An 18638-nucleotide genomic window follows, 5' to 3' on the forward strand; every position below is an offset into this window, starting at 1 on the left:
CAGTGTTGTCATACTCCATTATAAATTACTAGATCACAGAGACTAGAAATATATTTTATTGACGTTTAAAAACGGTATAATATGATATTAGACTTTCACATGAACAGATAATGGCACACATTTTATTCAGTTTAAGTACTGTAACAGCATCCTCTAAAAACATCACTGAGATATGAATGTTAAAAATTTATCAATGATGATGAAGGTTTTATTTTTTTAATTTTTGAAATTTTTTGGTGACCTTGACCTTTGACATTGAAAGAGAAATTATATGTTTTTGGGGCCCCTAAGAAATATTTCCACCAAGTGTCATCAATATTGGTTCAAAACCTTTTGAGTCATATTGCTACAAACAAACAAACAAACAAACAAACAAACAAACAAACAAACAAACAAACAAACAAACAAACAAACGGGTGAAATCATAACCTCCCTCCAACTGTCAGTGGGTGAGGTAATTAAATACTTAAAGAATCTAGTATTGGCTTATTACCTAATATTCACTATATGCTAATGAAGCTTATTGTGGATTTCAGAAAACAATACACACATTTCTGCCTCAAGACATTTTGTTTTTACATTGTGAGCTAAATTATCCTCACAGCTGTGATTACTACTGAACAATAAAAATACATTAAATCATTAGTCCCTGAAAAACTAAATCTTATTGTTCATTTAAACAATTATTATGCTTTGGGCATCATTTACCACAGAAGGATGCAAAAATAATATTGTCTGTTACAAAAACTGCAACTAATCACTTAAAGTCGTGTGGAAAAGAAAGCTGTGACGGGACTCTACGCAGTCCTGTGAGAAACTAAGTATACTCTTAATACTTTCATAGGAATTAAGAGGGTAAGTAGCAGGCAGGTGTTGATAATCAAATACACTGGATTAATTGATCATCAGAAAGTGTGAGCACCTCTTTAAAAGCAGAAGGTTTAGCGGTTTGCTGGTCTGGATTCAAAAACCCCAAGAGCTACATCTCAGACTCCACAGGCCTCGGTTAGCATGATAAATGTTAAAGTTCATGACAGTACAATTAGAAAAAGACTGAACAAGTCTGGCTTGTTTGGAAGAGTAGTCAGGAGAAAGCCTTTTCTCTCTAAAAAGAACATAGCAGCATGTCTTAGGTTAACAAAGCTGAATCTGAACAAACTACAAGACCTTTGGAACAATGTCCTCTGAACAGATGAGACCAAAGAGGAGATGACTGGCTAAAATGCACAGCACCACAACCAAGCACAAACACCTCATACTAGCTGGCACAGTGATGAAGGGGTGATGATTTAGCCTTGTTTTGTAGCCACAGGACCTGGGCACCATGCAGTGATTGAGTCAACCATGAACTCCTCTGTATATCAAAGTATTCAAGAGTCAAACGTGAGGCCATCTGTCTGACAAAACATGGCCAAAATGGGGTCATGCAACAGAAGAAAAGAATCAGTCACCCAAAATCCAGACCTCAACCTGACTGAAACGCTGTGGCACAACCTTAAGACAGACGTGCATAAACAAATGCCTGCAAACCTGTGACTATCCAGTATTTTCTTTTTCTTCTTTTTGCATAGGACAAGTGGAGAAGTGTTTGTTACTTTTTGACTGAATGCTTGTAGTGGCACATACATAATGTGTTTCCCCCACACCAGGGTTATTATAGTTAACGAAAACGAACCAAATAACGAAACCTGAAATTGAAAAAACACTGTCGTTAACTGAAATAAATAAAAACTATAATTAAAAGGAAAAAACGATAACTAATTAAAACTGAATTGTGAGTTTACAAAACTAACTAAAACTAACTGAAATTATCGATAAACTGACTTTCATTTACTTTTTTTTTTTTTTTTTAAGCCTTGTGGATTGATATGAAATCTTTTTTTTCCCGCTCTCCGAGTTTAAGCTGGGAGCGCCACAGGACAACTGTGTGAGTGCCTGAGCATGTGCGTGCGCTCAGCGCGCTGGTCCAAAGTAATGGCTGCGGTCTGCCAAGAAAGCGGCAGAGTCCTGTATGGAGGTTCTTTGAGTACAAGAGCACAGATAGAATCGAAAGTCTTGTTGTGGATGATGAAAAATGTGCGGAGCACTTCCCAGTCAGGAAAAACCAGCAACATCAAAGTCCACCTGAGAAGCGCACAGCGGCTACAGAAACCGCTCTGATCCTACGAGGTAACCTGGACTGCGCCTCTGGAGAAACGGGACTACTTGTCGGGTCCATGCAGCCCAGAACGTTGTGACTAAACTGTTGCGTCCTTGTGCGTTTCCGGCTACTTTATCAGTGAGAGAATAACAATCAGGAATAATAATCAAAGCATCAATATAAGGACTCACAACTGTCAGCAAATTCCTGGTAGGAGACTGCTGAAACTATCAGGATGGACGTGAAGGAATGAAGAAAGTGAAAAAAACAAGGACAAATATGTTTGCAGCCAAAAAACTGAGCACAAAGAGCAAGGACCAAAAAAGAAGTCCCAGCCTGCGCCGCATATAAAACACCTGCACATGACCACAAGGTAATTAACACACACAATCCAGCTACACAAGCAGAAATGTGGACATGAGGTCGACAACTTCCGTAGGTTGTGTACAGAGGCCGCAAAGACCCTGCAAGTTTAATTAGCGAGCATCTAACCATGCTAGCTCCAAAACAGAAGCAGCTTCAGGTGGTGAGAACATCAGGATGCAGCTGGATTTGAGCTTTGACTCCTTCAAAGAGTTTGTTTTTGTCAAACACCACATGTAGGTGTTGTTAATCTACTGCACTGATGCTGAAGTTTATTGTGGAGTTTATTGTAGAATTTATTGAGTTTGGGAGTTCATGTTTTTCTTTGTTTCTCCCTGTTGATGTTCATGTGTGTCCTTAATATTACACAAATTTAGCATGTCTTGTGAACAGTTGGTTGTTGAATATATTTCTTTAAACGGTATCTTTTGTCAAGTTTTCATTACACAATAGTCACTTTTGTGCCTTGAATCTTGCACCTGATTAGGTATGAAAATACTAAAACTAATACTGAAACTAACTGAAACTAACTAAAACTAAGCATGAAGCCAAAAATAAAAACTAATAAAAACAAGAAAAACCACTCTGAAAACGAATTTAAACTAACTGAATTAGAGAAGAAAAAGTAAAAACTAACTAAAACTAAACTATAATGTAAAATCCAAAACTATTATAACCCTGTACTACATTCACGAAGCAATGAGGCTACACACACAAAAACACAAGTTAGTTCTTCCTATACCTGCTGTGCTGCTGTACATACTGACAGAAGCCTCTTTTGTTTAGTTTTCATTTATTTAAGGATATGAGGAGGACAAAGATAAATTAACAAATTGATAAAGTAACAATTTAATAAAGGTAACAATTTAATAAAGTTGACAAGTTAATAAAGGTAACAAATTAACAATGCTAACAAATTAATAAAGGTAACGAGTCAATAAAGATAAATTAATAATGCTAACAAATGAATAAAGGTAACAAATGAATAAAGATAAGAAGTTAATAGTGCTAACAAATGAATAGAGGTAACAAATGAATAAAGATAAGAAGTTAATAAAGGTAACAAGTTAATAAAGATAAGAAGTTAATAAAGGTAACAAGTTAATAAAGATAAGAAGTTAATAGTGCTAACAAATGAATAAAGATAAGAAGTTAATAATGCTAACAAAGGAATAAAGATAACAAATGAATAAAGATAAGAAGATAATAATGCTAACAAATTAATAAAGATTAAAAAAAAAGTTCAGTTACACTAAATTGTAAATTCAATAAAGTCTCCAGTAGTATGAACAGTGGACTGCTGAGGCTCTGTAGCAAAAGCACAGGGACTGAGCTGCTTCAGCAGTGCCAGGAGGTCTTCTTCAGGGTCGCAGAAGAAGGCAGACATGGGTTTGATTGTGGAGACAGGAGAGGCCGGCAGGGTGGATGTAGGGGAATCCACAGGAGTAGAAGGACCCGAGCAGGGGTCTGAGTGAGGGAAGATAGGCTCCTGAGGCAGTGGAGCAAGAAGAAAGGCATCGAGGTGGTCAAACGCTGATAATAGGTCTTCTACAGTGTCGCCGACAAACGTGGCCATGGGTTCAGATGGTGCAACTGTGGATGTAGGGGAATCCACAGGACTAGCAGGACCTGAGCAGGGGTCTGAGTGAAGGAAGACAGGCTCCTGAGGCAGTGGAGCAGGAAGAAGGGGATTGAGGTGTTCAAGCGCTGATAATAGGTCTTCAGCACTGTCGCCAGTGAAGGTGGCCATTGGTTCAGTTGGTGCAACTGTTGATGGAGGGGAATCCACAGGAGCAGCAGGACCAATGCAGGGGTAAACATAAGGAGAGTATGATGTAGATGCAGAGGGGTTTGTATGAGCTGTAGGGGGGACGTGATTTACTTGCGGCAAGTGGAACGTGCCATACGCAGGCATGTTCACACTTGGCCACTTGGCCTGTTCAGGTTCCTGCGCAGGTTTAGGTGCAAATGCTGCAACACAAACAGAAACTCAATGAGTCTTCAGAGACTTTTAAAAATACCTTCAAGACAAGATGTAGATTCTTAAATCTGCAGTAAGTAACATACAATAGAAATATTGAATAATTGGCATTTGAGATGAGATCAGTTGTATTGTTTTGGAGGACAGTTGTTTTGTCATTGTGGTAACATTTCCAGTGTTTTGAAAATCTGTAGTAACACTGACCTTCACTTGAGGTTCTGAGTGAGCAGGTTTCTCTTGTTTTAATTTGAATGTTCAGTAGCACTCAAAACTGAGACTTGTTTAGCGTTTTGAGTGCTACTGAACATTCAAATTAAAACAAGAGAAACCTGCTCACTCAGACCTTCAGGTGAAGGTCAGGGTTATAAGTGTCAGTAAGGCATAAAAATATTTCCCAAATAGATTTGTCATCTGTTGAAATGCACAGAATTTACAATCTTTGATCTGATCCGGTAAGACTGCATTTTTGTCTTGTTCTCATTTCATTCCATATGAAACAAAATCCTCTCTTACCTGTGCTGCAGGGGTCGCCCCGAATTCTCATCCTCTTTTTGCCCTAAAAACAAACACATGAGATGAGCTTATACAAACTGAAAGTGCAGTGATGTGGGCATGTATGTTTTCACTTTGGACATACATAATTGTCTTTAGTAGACCAGCCTGGATGTTGTTGGCTATGGAGCATTTTCTCCTCATTGGCCTGCTTATAGTATTTGTCCTGTTGGTCCTTTGACAGGGACTTCCACTGTGGACAGAAGAACACACTGTCAGCATATACACTGCTACAGTACTACAGGACAACTGGTACACACAGCTGGTACACATGCACAAACATGAGCATAAAACATTAACAGATGCATAAATCTATGTAGAGTTACACACTTACCCTCTCTGCCACAACTGCATTCACAGCCGCACTCCCGTTTATTTTTAATTCTGCCTTCACTTTTTCCCTTTGCTCCCTCAAAAAGAGCATGAAGGCGTTCGGGGGCTTTTTAACATATGGCCTGTCCTCATCCTGGTGGCCATCACGCTTCCTCTTTCTATAGGAGTAAAACACAGAGTAAGAGCGCATGTTACCACTGTGTGCAGCTGTGAGGAAAGTATTTTAAAAACAGGAGTAAATCTGTATAGCTGAATCAAAGCACCATTAAAGGAGGCTGATTACAATAATTCAGGCATCAGCAGATAAATGACAGATAGCTGTAGACCATGAGGCAATCCCACTAAAAAAAGGTCTAAAAGCAGCAGAGCAAACTTACTTTGGAGAGGGTGTGCGGAGTGGAGGAGACGCAAAGTCACACACCAAGACTCCGTTCCTATGCAGATATGAGAGAAAAGAGAGAGTTTATGAAGACACAGGTGTTCGGTAGCTGTGTTCTCTCATGTATTTGTGTGTTTTACTTACAGTTCTCCGATAGGACGGAGGTACTCCACCATGTAATCCGGGAGTTTGAGGACATTGTTACACTGAAAACACACAAACCACAGAACAGGTGATCAGACAAGCTACAATAGTATCATCTACTGACCAGGTGGCAGAAGTTACCCTGCCTCTTAGATGTAAACACTGAAACTGAACATGTGAGAGAACAGTGTGAGAACGCAGTGTGAGAACAGGAACTTACTAGGTTTGAAGGAGCAGCAGGACGAATGATGGGTGCTGCTGCTGCTACTGTGGGGACACAATTTACAGGCCACTGAAACAGTGTGGGTGTTTGCCCCAAAAGGTTAAATGTTGCATCCTCTGCAGTACAGTTAACCTTTGCTCTGTCCATCTTCGTGACGGAGGTTGAGGTGCTCTTTCTGTACTTTGGTGTAAAATATTATTCAAAACAGTTTGCGTTTGTAGCTCTTCAAAGTAGGTGTTGATACAGCGATGTCGGTTGGTGAAGTGAATTATTTCAGCCTGAAGAATCTTTTTAGAAGGTTCTATAGAATGCTACATCATCAGTTCTGAACATTCCATTCCACTCCTGTCTGTTTGCAGCATCTCCTCAGCCACAGTCTTCAATGCTGGATCAACCTCCTCAGGGACCCCAGGGCAGAAAATAGTTGGCAGGCCCTCACTGAGCCTGCAGTAAATGTCAGTTCAATTCAATTCAATTCAATTCAATTCAATTCAATTCAATTCAATTCAGTTTAATTTATATAGTGCCAAATCACAACAAACAGTCGCCTTATGGTGCTTTTTTTCATTGTAAGGTAAAGACCCTACAGAAATACAAAAATATAAAACTGCTTGTTCCCTTAGAAACCAAATTATAAGCGCACAAACCAGTTCTCAAAAATCTTAATATTTGTTTTCTTTTTGGAGCAATATTTTTCTCAATATTTCTAATACAATATGCAAAGTACCTCATCAGTTATTGAAGAAATCAAATGAACCTAATCCCACTAACTGCATGTGTTTGGGCCATGGGGGGAACCTCTCTAAAAAATAGGACTGTTTCTTCAAATAAAATCATCTTCTCTTTAATGATTTTAAAAAACAGGAATTGGGTGCACAAGTTTTTTTTTTTTTTATTTAATCCTCACAGGATCAAAAGTATACATACATGCAGTAGGTACCACTCAGTGTTGTCATACTCCATTATAAATTACTAGATCACAGAGACTAGAAATATATTTTATTGACGTTTAAAAACGGTATAATATGATATTAGACTTTCACATGAACAGATAATGGCACACATTTTATTCAGTTTAAGTACTGTAACAGCATCCTCTAAAAACATCACTGAGATATGAATGTTAAAAATTTATCAATGATGATGAAGGTTTTATTTTTTTAATTTTTGAAATTTTTTGGTGACCTTGACCTTTGACATTGAAAGAGAAATTATATGTTTTTGGGGCCCCTAAGAAATATTTCCACCAAGTGTCATCAATATTGGTTCAAAACCTTTTGAGTCATATTGCTACAAACAAACAAACAAACAAACAAACAAACAAACAAACAAACAAACAACAACAAACAAACAAACAAACAAACAAACGGGTGAAATCATAACCTCCCTCCAACTGTCAGTGGGTGAGGTAATTAAATACTTAAAGAATCTAGTATTGGCTTATTACCTAATATTCACTATATGCTAATGAAGCTTATTGTGGATTTCAGAAAACAATACACACATTTCTGCCTCAAGACATTTTGTTTTTACATTGTGAGCTAAATTATCCTCACAGCTGTGATTACTACTGAACAATAAAAATACATTAAATCATTAGTCCCTGAAAAACTAAATCTAATTGTTCATTTAAGCAATTATTATGCTTTGGGCATCATTTACCACAGAAGGATGCAAAAATAATATTGTCTGTTACAAAAACTGCAACTAATCACTTAAAGTCGTGTGGAAAAGAAAGCTGTGACGGGACTCTACGCAGTACTGTGAGAAACTAAGTATACTCTTAATACTTTCATAGGAATTAAGAGGGTAAGTAGCAGGCAGGTGTTGATAATCAAATACACTGGATTAATTGATCATCAGAAAGTGTGAGCACCTCTTTAAAAGCAGAAGGTTTAGCGGTTTGCTGGTCTGGATTCAAAAACCCCAAGAGCTACATCTCAGACTCCACAGGCCTCGGTTAGCATGATAAAAGTCTGGCTTGTTTGGAAGAGTAGTCAGGAGAAAGCCTTTTCTCTCTAAAAAGAACATAGCAGCATGTCTTAGGTTAACAAAGCTGAATCTGAACAAACTACAAGACCTTTGGAACAATGTCCTCTGAACAGATGAGACCAAAGAGGAGATGACTGGCTAAAATGCACAGCACCACAACCAAGCACAAACACCTCATACTAGCTGGCACAGTGATGAAGGGGTGATGATTTAGCCTTGTTTTGTAGCCACAGGACCTGGGCACCATGCAGTGATTGAGTCAACCATGAACTCCTCTGTATATCAAAGTATTCAAGAGTCAAACGTGAGGCCGTCTGTCTGACAAAACATGGCCAAAATGGGGTCATGCAACAGAAGAAAAGAATCAGTCACCCAAAATCCAGACCTCAACCTGACTGAAACGCTGTGGCACAACCTTAAGACAGACGTGCATAAACAAATGCCTGCAAACCTGTGACTATCCAGTATTTTCTTTTTCTTCTTTTTGCATAGGACAAGTGGAGAAGTGTTTGTTACTTTTTGACTGAATGCTTGTAGTGGCACATACATAATGTGTTTCCCCCACACCAGGGTTATTATAGTTAACGAAAACGAACCAAATAACGAAACCTGAAATTGAAAAAACATTGTCGTTAACTGAAATAAATAAAAACTATAATTAAAAGGAAAAAACGATAACTAATTAAAACTGAATTGTGAGTTTACAAAACTAACTAAAACTAACTGAAATTATCGATAAACTAACTTTCATTTACTATTTTTTTTTTTTTAAGCCTTGTGGATTGATATGAAATCTTTTTTTCCCGCTCTCCGAGTTTAAGCTGGGAGCGCCACAGGACAACTGTGTGAGTGCCTGAGCATGTGCGTGCGCTCAGCGCGCTGGTCCAAAGTAATGGCTGCGGTCTGCCGAGAAAGTGGCAGAGTCCTGTATGGAGGTTCTTTGAGTACAAGAGCACAGATAGAATCGAAAGTCTTGTTGTGGATGATGAAAAATGTGCGGAGCACTTCCCAGTCAGGAAAAACCAGCAACATCAAAGTCCACCTGAAAGCGCACAGCGGCTACAGAAACCGCTCTGATCCTACGAGGTAACCTGGCCTGCGCCTCTGGAGAAACGGGACTACTTGTCGGGTCCATGCAGCCCAGAACGTTGTGACTAAACTGTTGCGTCCTTGTGCGTTTCCGGCTACTTTATCAGTGAGAGAATAACAATCAGGAATAATAATCAAAGCATCAATATAAGGACTCACAACTGTCAGCAAATTCCTGGTAGGAGACTGCTGAAACTATCAGGATGGACGTGAAGGAATGAAGAAAGTGAAAAAAACAAGGACAAATATGTTTGCAGCCAAAAAACTGAGCACAAAGAGCAAGGACCAAAAAAGAAGTCCCAGCCTGCGCCGCATATAAAACACCTGCACATGACCACAAGGTAATTAACACACACAATCCAGCTACACAAGCAGAAATGTGGACATGAGGTCGACAACTTCCGTAGGTTGTGTACAGAGGCCGCAAAGACCCTGCAAGTTTAATTAGCGAGCATCTAACCAAGCTAGCTCCAAAACAGAAGCAGCTTCAGGTGGTGAGAACATCAGGATGCAGCTGGATTTGAGCTTTGACTCCTTCAAAGAGTTTGTTTTTGTCAAACACCACATGTAGCTGTTGTTAATCTGCTGCACTGATGCTGAACTTTATTGTGGAGTTTATTGTAGAATTTATTGAGTTTGGGAATTCATGTTTTTCTTTGTTTCTCCCTGTTGATGTTCATGTGTGTCCTTAGTATTACACAAATTTAGCATGTCTTGTGAACAGTTGGTTGTTGAATATATTTCTTTAAACGGTATCTTTTGTCAAGTTTTCATTACACAATAGTCACTTTTGTGCCTTGAATCTTGCACCTGATTAGGTATGAAAATACTAAAACTAATACTGAAACTAACTGAAACTAACTAAAACTAAGCATGAAGCCAAAAATAAAAACTAATAAAAACAAGAAAAAACACTCTGAAAACTAATTTAAACTAACTGAATTAGAGAAGAAAAAGTAAAAACTAACTAAAACTAAACTATAATGTAAAATCCAAAACTATTATAACCCTGTACTACATTCACGAAGCAATGAGGCTACACACACAAAAACACAAGTTAGTTCTTCCTATACCTGCTGTGCTGCTGTACATACTGACAGAAGCCTCTTTTGATTAGTTTTCATTTATTTAAGGATATGAGGAGGACAAAGATAAATTAACAAATTGATAAAGTAACAATTTAATAAAGGTAACAATTTAATAAAGTTGACAAGTTAATAAAGGTAACAAATTAACAATGCTAACAAATTAATAAAGGTAACGAGTCAATAAAGATAAATTAATAATGCTAACAAATGAATAAATAAAGAAGTTAATAATGCTAACAAATGAATAGATGTAACAAATTAATAAAGGTAACGAGTCAATAAAGATAAATTAATAATGCTAACAAATGAATAAAGGTAACAAATGAATAAAGATAAGAAGTTAATAAAGGTAACAAGTTAATAAAGATAAGAAGTTAATAGTGCTAACAAATGAATAAAGATAAGAAGTTAATAATGCTAACAAAGGAATAAAGATAACAAATGAATAAAGATAAGAAGTTAATAATGCTAACAAAGGAATAAAGATAACAAATGAATAAAGATAAGAAGATAATAATGCTAACAAATTAATAAAGATTAAAAAAAAAGTTCAGTTACACTAAATTGTAAATTCAATAAAGTCTCCAGTAGCATGAACAGTGGACTGCTGAGGCTCTGTAGCAAAAGCACAGGGACTGAGCTGCTTCAGCAGTGCCAGGAGGTCTTCTTCAGGGTCGCAGAAGAAGGCAGACATGGGTTTGATTGTGGAGACAGGAGAGGCCGGCAGGGTGGATGTAGGGGAATCCACAGGAGTAGAAGGACCCGAGCAGGGGTCTGAGTGAGGGAAGATAGGCTCCTGAGGCAGTGGAGCAAGAAGAAAGGCATCGAGGTGGTCAAACGCTGATAATAGGTCTTCTACAGTGTCGCCGACAAACGTGGCCATGGGTTCAGATGGTGCAACTGTGGATGTAGGGGAATCCACAGGACTAGCAGGACCTGAGCAGGGGTCTGAGTGAAGGAAGACAGGCTCCTGAGGCAGTGGAGCAGGAAGAAGGGGATTGAGGTGTTCAAGCGCTGATAATAGGTCTTCAGCACTGTCGCCAGTGAAGGTGGCCATTGGTTCAGTTGGTGCAACTGTTGATGGAGGGGAATCCACAGGAGCAGCAGGACCAATGCAGGGGTAAACATAAGGAGAGTATGGTGTAGATGCAGAGGGGTTTGTATGAGCTGTAGGGGGGACGTGATTTACTTGCGGCAAGTGGAACGTGCCATACGCAGGCATGTTCACACTTGGCCACTTGGCCTGTTCAGGTTCCTGCGCAGGTTTAGGTGCAAATGCTGCAACACAAACAGAAACTCAATGAGTCTTCAGAGACTTTTAAAAATACCTTCAAGACAAGATGTAGATTCTTAAATCTGCAGTAAGTAACATACAATAGAAATATTGAATAATTGGCATTTGAGATGAGATCAGTTGTATTGTTTTGGAGGACAGTTGTTTTGTCATTGTGGTAACATTTCCAGTGTTTTGAAAATCTGTAGTAACACTGACCTTCACTTGAGGTTCTGAGTGAGCAGGTTTCTCTTGTTTTAATTTGAATGTTCAGTAGCACTCAAAACTGAGACTTGTTTAGCGTTTTGAGTGCTACTGAACATTCAAATTAAAACAAGAGAAACCTGCTCACTCAGACCTTCAGGTGAAGGTCAGGGTTATAAGTGTCAGTAAGGCATAAAAATATTTCCCAAATAGATTTGTCATCTGTTGAAATGCACAGAATTTACAATCTTTGATCTGATCCGGTAAGACTGCATTTTTGTCTTGTTCTCATTTCATTCCATATGAAAAAAAATCCTCTCTTACCTGTGCTGCAGGGGTCGCCCCGAATTCTCATCCTCTTTTTGCCCTATAAACAAACACATGAGATGAGCTTATACAAACTGAAAGTGCAGTGATGTGGGCATGTATGTTTTCACTTTGGACATACATAATTGTCTTTAGTAGACCAGCCTGGATGTTGTTGGCTATGGAGCATTTTCTCCTCATTGGCCTGCTTATAGTATTTGTCCTGTTGGTCCTTTGACAGGGACTTCCACTGTGGACAGAAGAACACACTGTCAGCATATACACTGCTACTACAGGACAGCTGGTACACATGCACAAAGATGAGCATAAAACATTAACAGATGCATAAATCTATGTAGAGTTACACACTTACCCTCTCTGCCACAACTGCATTCACAGCCGCACTCCCTTTTATTTTTAATTCTGCCTTCACTTTTTCCCTTTGCTCCCTCAAAAAGAGCATGAAGGCGTTCGGGGGCTTTTTAACATATGGCCTGTCCTCATCCTGGTGGCCATCACGCTTCCTCTTTCTATAGGAGTAAAACACAGAGTAAGAGCGCATGTTACCACTGTGTGCAGCTGTGAGGAAAGTATTTTAAAAACAGGAGTAAATCTGTATAGCTGAATCAAAGCACCATTAAAGGAGGCTGATTACAATAATTCAGGCATCAGCAGATAAATGACAGATAGCTGTAGACCATGAGGCAATCCCACTAAAAAAAGGTCTAAAAGCAGCAGAGCAAACTTACTTTGGAGAGGGTGTGCGGAGTGGAGGAGACGCAAAGTCACACACCAAGACTCCGTTCCTACGCAGATATGAGAGAAAAGAGAGAGTTTATGAAGACACAGGTGTTCGGTAGCTGTGTTCTCTCATGTATTTGTGTGTTTTACTTACAGTTCTCCGATAGGACGGAGGTACTCGACCATGTAATCCGGGAGTTTGAGCACATTGTTACACTGAAAACACACAAACCACAGACCAGGTGATCAGACAAGCTACAATAGTATCATCTACTGACCAGGTGGCAGAAGTTACCCTGCCTCTTAGATGTAAACACTGAAACTGAACATGTGAGAGAACAGTGTGAGAACGCAGTGTGAGAACAGGAACTTACTAGGTTTGAAGGAGCAGCAGGACGAATGATGGGTGCTGCTGCTGCTACTGTGGGGACACAATTTACAGGCCACTGAAACAGTGTGGGTGTTTGCCCCAAAAGGTCAAATGTTGCATCCTCTGCAGTACAGTTAACCTTTGCTCTGTCCATCTTCGTGACGGAGGTTGAGGTGCTCTTTCTGTACTTTGGTGTAAAATATTATTCAAAACAGTTTGCGTTTGTAGCTCTTTAAAGTAGGTGTTGATACAGCGATGTCGGTTGGTGAAGTGAATTATTTCAGTCTGAAGAATCTTTTAGAAGGTTCTATAGAATGCTGCATCATCAGTTCTGAACATTCCATTCCACTCCTGTCTGTTTGCAGCATCTCCTCAGCCACAGTCTTCAATGCTGGATCAACCTCCTCAGGGACCCCAGGGCAGAAAATAGTTGGCAGGCCCTCACTGAGCCTGATCAAAAGTATACATACATGAACCTCCACTCATATTTGGTTAAATAATTCTGACTGGATATGTGACCACTTTTCAAGCTTTTCAAAGTGGTTTAAAGACAGTTAAGTTATGTCAGTGTATCAAGAGGAGGCTTTTAAATACTCAGGTTAGTTTAAATTACTACTAATAAAATAATAGGTGTATGAATGTATTTGCATACACCTCAGAAAGTATATAGCTGCACCCCTGCATAAGAGACAATCGTACTGGAGTCTCCTCCATCACCGGGACGGGCTCATTGCATACAAACATATTAAAGAGGCAAAATAATGTAATTTATGTTCCATATAATATATAAACAGGTCACCTTGCTGTACTGTATTGACAGTAAACCTCTGTGCTGGACTGGTGCACAGTGTCTGTGTTCATGGTCAGAGTTACATGAAGTGCAGCAGAGACGAGTTTGAATCAAAGCTGTTGACGCTTAGATTCATTCACTGAAGTCAACATTTATACAGCCTGCTACTTTTACTTTCTTACTTTGAGTACATTTCAGAGCCTGTACTTTTTTACTTTTACTCAAGTAAAAAAGTTGAACCAGTACTTCAACTTGGTCGACTGGGGTCTCGTCTCTCTGTGCTCCTTATAGGTGGCTGGGGGTCGACTCACAACTCACAACTGTATGAGTGCGTGCGCATGTGCGTGCGCTCACCGCGCTGGTCCAAAGTAATGGCTGCGGTCTGCCGAGAAAGCGGCAGAGTCCTGTATGGAGGTTCTTTGAGTACAAGAGCACAGATAGAATCGAAAGTCTTGTTGTGGATGATGAATAATGTGCGGAGCACTTCCCAGTCAGGAAAAACCAGCAACATCAAAGTCCACCTGAGAAGCGCACAGCGGCTACAGGAACCGCTCTGATCCTACGAGGTAACCTGGCCTGCGCCTCTGGAGAAACGGGACTACTTGTCAGGTCCGCGCAGCCCAGAACATTGTGACTAAACTGTTGCGTCCTTGTGCGTTTCCAGCTACTTTATCAGTCAGAGAATAACAATCAGGGATAATAATCAAAGCATCAATATAAGGACTCACAACTGTCAGCAAATTCCTGGTAGGAGACTGCTGAAACTATCAGGATGGACGTGAAGGAATGAAGAAAGTGAAAAAAAAAACTAATAAAAACGAGAAAAACCACTCTGAAAACTAATTAAAACTAACTGAATTAGAGAAAAAAAAAGTAAAAACTAACTAAAACTAAACTATAATGTAAAATCCAAAACTATTATAACCCTGCCCCACACCTTAGAAGTTGATTGAATATTGAAGGCACGAAGCAAAACGATTACCTAAAACATAAGAAAACAGAACACAACGCCCAAAGGCAGCAATGTGGGAAAGTTATCACATTTATTTTGGCTAGCTGACTCTGTGATCAGTGCCTGAACTGTTGATCAACTACCTGTCTATGTTGTACTTTGCTGCAGTCCATTTGGACTTGTATCTTAGCATGAAACACTGATAGTTGAGCAGTATTGAAGCATTCTAAAGGAGTTTGTTTTGGTGTTTCGGGATTTTGTCTCAGCAGCGATCGATGGCCTGGCTTCCCAGCAGGATGATGGTCAGATCCAGATCCTGACAGTGGGTCACTCCACCACAGAGGAGGCCGAGGCAGAGCCTGTTATGAGCTGCACTCAATCACAGAGTAAACAGGATCTCCGTGTGACCATGCTCAAAAAAGGTACTGTCAGCGCTCAAGAAAGCTTCTGCCACTGCATCTGCAATAGCTCAACCACAAGTCTCTTATTTACACCCACGGCATTCTGGTCTACTGCTGCGGTGTGTTGGTGGGAGGATGAAAAACACTGACTCATGTTAAAACACACAACTCAAAATAAATAGGCCATTTTAAAACCCAGCGCCTGAATGATGTTAATATCATTATTCATACTGTAAGCACTGAGCGCTAGCACACATGAGTTGTTCCTTACATAATAAACACAAACTTGTATCCTGTATATACAGCGAGCAGCAGAGGGAAATTTTTTTACTTCAAAAATCTGACCGGTATGTGAACTGTAATTTACAGTCACATGCACTGATGCAAAACTGCTGTTCTGAGAGCTGTAATACTGCATGTGCTTCCTTGATCGGTTATGGTAATTATTTTGCTATAGTACACTGGGTAGCAAATAGAGAGTGATTTGTGTGATGAGAGTTAGTGTTAGGGTGTTTAATTGGGTTTGACTTTGCAAAATTGAAAGTAAATAAAAAGATTATGCCAAGAATAACAATGTTGTTTTAGCCACCATCGTACTGATGATTTGAGCTCCTAAGATCCTGATGGTATGGTTTTTTGCTTTTAAATTGCTTTAAGTTGCTTTAAGTAAAATTCATTTTCTAGTTTATATGCCAAAACTACAACAATATTGCTCATTATGTAGAAGTGTAAGGACAGCAAAATCACACCAGATAAGCTGCGTTAAAACACAGCCTCAAGTGGATCATTTTGAAATGTGGTGTGTAGTCACAGTATTGTTGGTCACTAAATAAGTGACATCACGCCTTCTTAACATGTCATGACTAAGAACAGTCACTCTTTAGTGTTTATTTTGCTGCTGTTTTTGTAAGCAACCTTTATTATTTTACTATAATATTTTTGGTTATTTTAGTTTTTGCTGCCTTCAGTACATTTGCAATGATATCTGGATGCACTGAAACATCAGATACCAAATGGCAGTAGACAGCAGATAATATACAGTCCTACCGTCACAGCAGTTAGTACAGTGAGTTCAAATGCACTAAAAACCCCAGTAGGTCTCACACCTGGATTGGTATATATTGGTATTGGTATTTATGAAAGAGGTTTCATAAAATCTTTTGTTTAATAGGGCAGAAATGAAAATGTATTCCTGTTAGACGTTATGTTTTCCAGTTTGAATTCCTTCCTTCCTTCCTTCCTTCCTTCCTTCCTTCAAAGGTATATCAAGCAGTATGAATTTTGATGAAGAAGAGGATGATGACGACGAAATTAGCTCCAGCTCCTCACAGCTCAACAGCAACACAAGACCAGGCTCCGCCACTAGCAAAAAGTCATGCAAGGTAAAATGAATTTCACAGCATGCATTTGTACTCCCTGCGTGTCTTTCTGCACAGCACCAAGCACCTTTTGACAGTGACTAACAAGAAGCAAAAATGTATTTGGTATTTTGTCACTGAGTTGGACAATTTCACAGCTGAAAGTACAGTTGTAGACAATTTTAGCTTAATTTAAAACACATTAAGATTTTATGCTCTGTCTGACCTTCTTCTTGAGGTTTTTTTTTATTTATTTATTTATTTTTTTTAACTGCAGCACTGTTCTGTTATCTCCAAAGTAGTTTGCTGGGTTTGTATGAAGGTTGTATAACAACAAGTTCATCCCTGATGTGTCTCCAGGAGTTTGAAAGAAATGCACTTGAATATTGAAGACCCTCATATATAGGTCTACATGGGGCCATTTTAAGTAGATTACATACACAGTTATGCTCTAATTACTTTTATAATTAGTCTTTAAATTCTGCAGTTGATGAAGTCTAATGTTCCATACTTCGGATCGTCTCTGTGGCTGTGTGGTTAAACGGTCCAACGTTTAACAAGTTGAAGAAACAGGTTTAGTTTTCTCTGTTCAGGTGTGATAACGGTCGGCTTACAGTGGTGGGGAACAAACAATGAGAACCCTTTGGAGCTGCCTGTGTTTCTGCATGAATTGGTTAAAAATATATAAGCAATATGCTTAATATGAATAATGTACAAATTATTATAACTATTTCTTTACCGATACCAGCATTCACTGTACTGGCAGAAAATGGTGAGATCTTTGATTTAATGCCTGGTTGAACCAGTAACTGGTGCAGTGCCACACTTTGCAGTTATGTTGGAATATATTATTCATCTAGGACCACACATTGTGCTCTACTAAAAAAAACAATGTCAGTCTGCAAAACATTTTCCTAGTAGTGTTGTGAATGCAGGTATGTCAGCATGTTTTGGAGAGGAATTTGCTTGAGGAAGACTGAAGAACAGAAATGTTAACCAGCTCAAGTGATTCCTGTAAACTCGTGGTTACTCAGAGTTTCTTTCTTACCTCAATGAGCATTTTGCTGGATGCTCACTTCTAAGAGACTTGCCAAAGTTAAACCACCCCACGTATTTTGATTCCAAGGAGCCAAACTTTCTTGTTTGTTGTTTTCAAAGTGGTCTTGAGCGATAGTTCTCCAGGTTTTCAGAAGTTTTTTTCTGGTTTTTCACTCATTTTCCTTGTATCTCACCATTTTCAGATAAATGTTTTAAATTGTTTTTTTTAAGCCACTTAACACTCACCTATGAATCATTCAGGCATAAAAAGGCACCTCACTCAAGGGATGAACCAATGTTGTGTTTACACATAGCAGACAACCTAGCAGAGAGCCCATTTTAAAATTGTACTTTGGGCACTTTGTTACTAGCAGTCAAAAGCACATCATTTGTTCCTATTTCTTTATCTGAATGTATGAAAAATGCCACAAACACAGACCGACAGGCATAAAATTGTATTTTTACACCAACAAGGTGATTCCTAAAGAGCAATTAGCCAAAAACTTGGCATGTCTGAGTATAGTGTGCATTGTGTTATTTAAAAAGATTTAGAAAAGTGGACGACAAAAGAAGTTTCAGGCCTAAAAACATTCTACAGCAGATGAACAGTATATGAAAGTCATGTCCGTAAGAAACAGGAAAAAAATCCAGCAAAGACCTGACAGGACCCGAGAGATGCATCTGGCCCTTCATTTGATCGATCTACTGTTCACTAACGCTTCATCAGAAATGGTCTCAGTGGAAGGGTTGCTGTCGAGAAGCCATACTTAAGGAAGCGAAGCTGAGAGAAAAGGCTGAGGTATGCCAAATTACACAAGAACTGCACTGATAATCTGTGGCAACAGGTCTGATGGAGTGATGATCCAGATTTGAAGTTTTTACTTCAAATTGTCATCAGTGTGTACGGAGGAGATCAGGAAA

General features: G+C 39.1%; 1 protein-coding gene across 1 annotated transcript in view; it reads left to right on the top strand.

The window, feature by feature from the left end:
- The window catches only part of tub (TUB bipartite transcription factor), a 44439-nt gene that overhangs the window by 18486 nt on the left and 7315 nt on the right, over window positions 1–18638 (top strand). Inside the window, exons 5-6 of the mRNA XM_030725568.1 lie at window positions 15190–15342; window positions 16582–16703. Of these exons, the coding sequence (XP_030581428.1) occupies window positions 15190–15342; window positions 16582–16703 (275 nt within the window). The remainder of the gene's footprint in view (window positions 1–15189; window positions 15343–16581; window positions 16704–18638) is intronic.

Source organism: Archocentrus centrarchus, chromosome 3 (assembly GCF_007364275.1).
Source record: "Archocentrus centrarchus isolate MPI-CPG fArcCen1 chromosome 3, fArcCen1, whole genome shotgun sequence".
Lineage (NCBI taxonomy): Eukaryota > Metazoa > Chordata > Actinopteri > Cichliformes > Cichlidae > Archocentrus > Archocentrus centrarchus.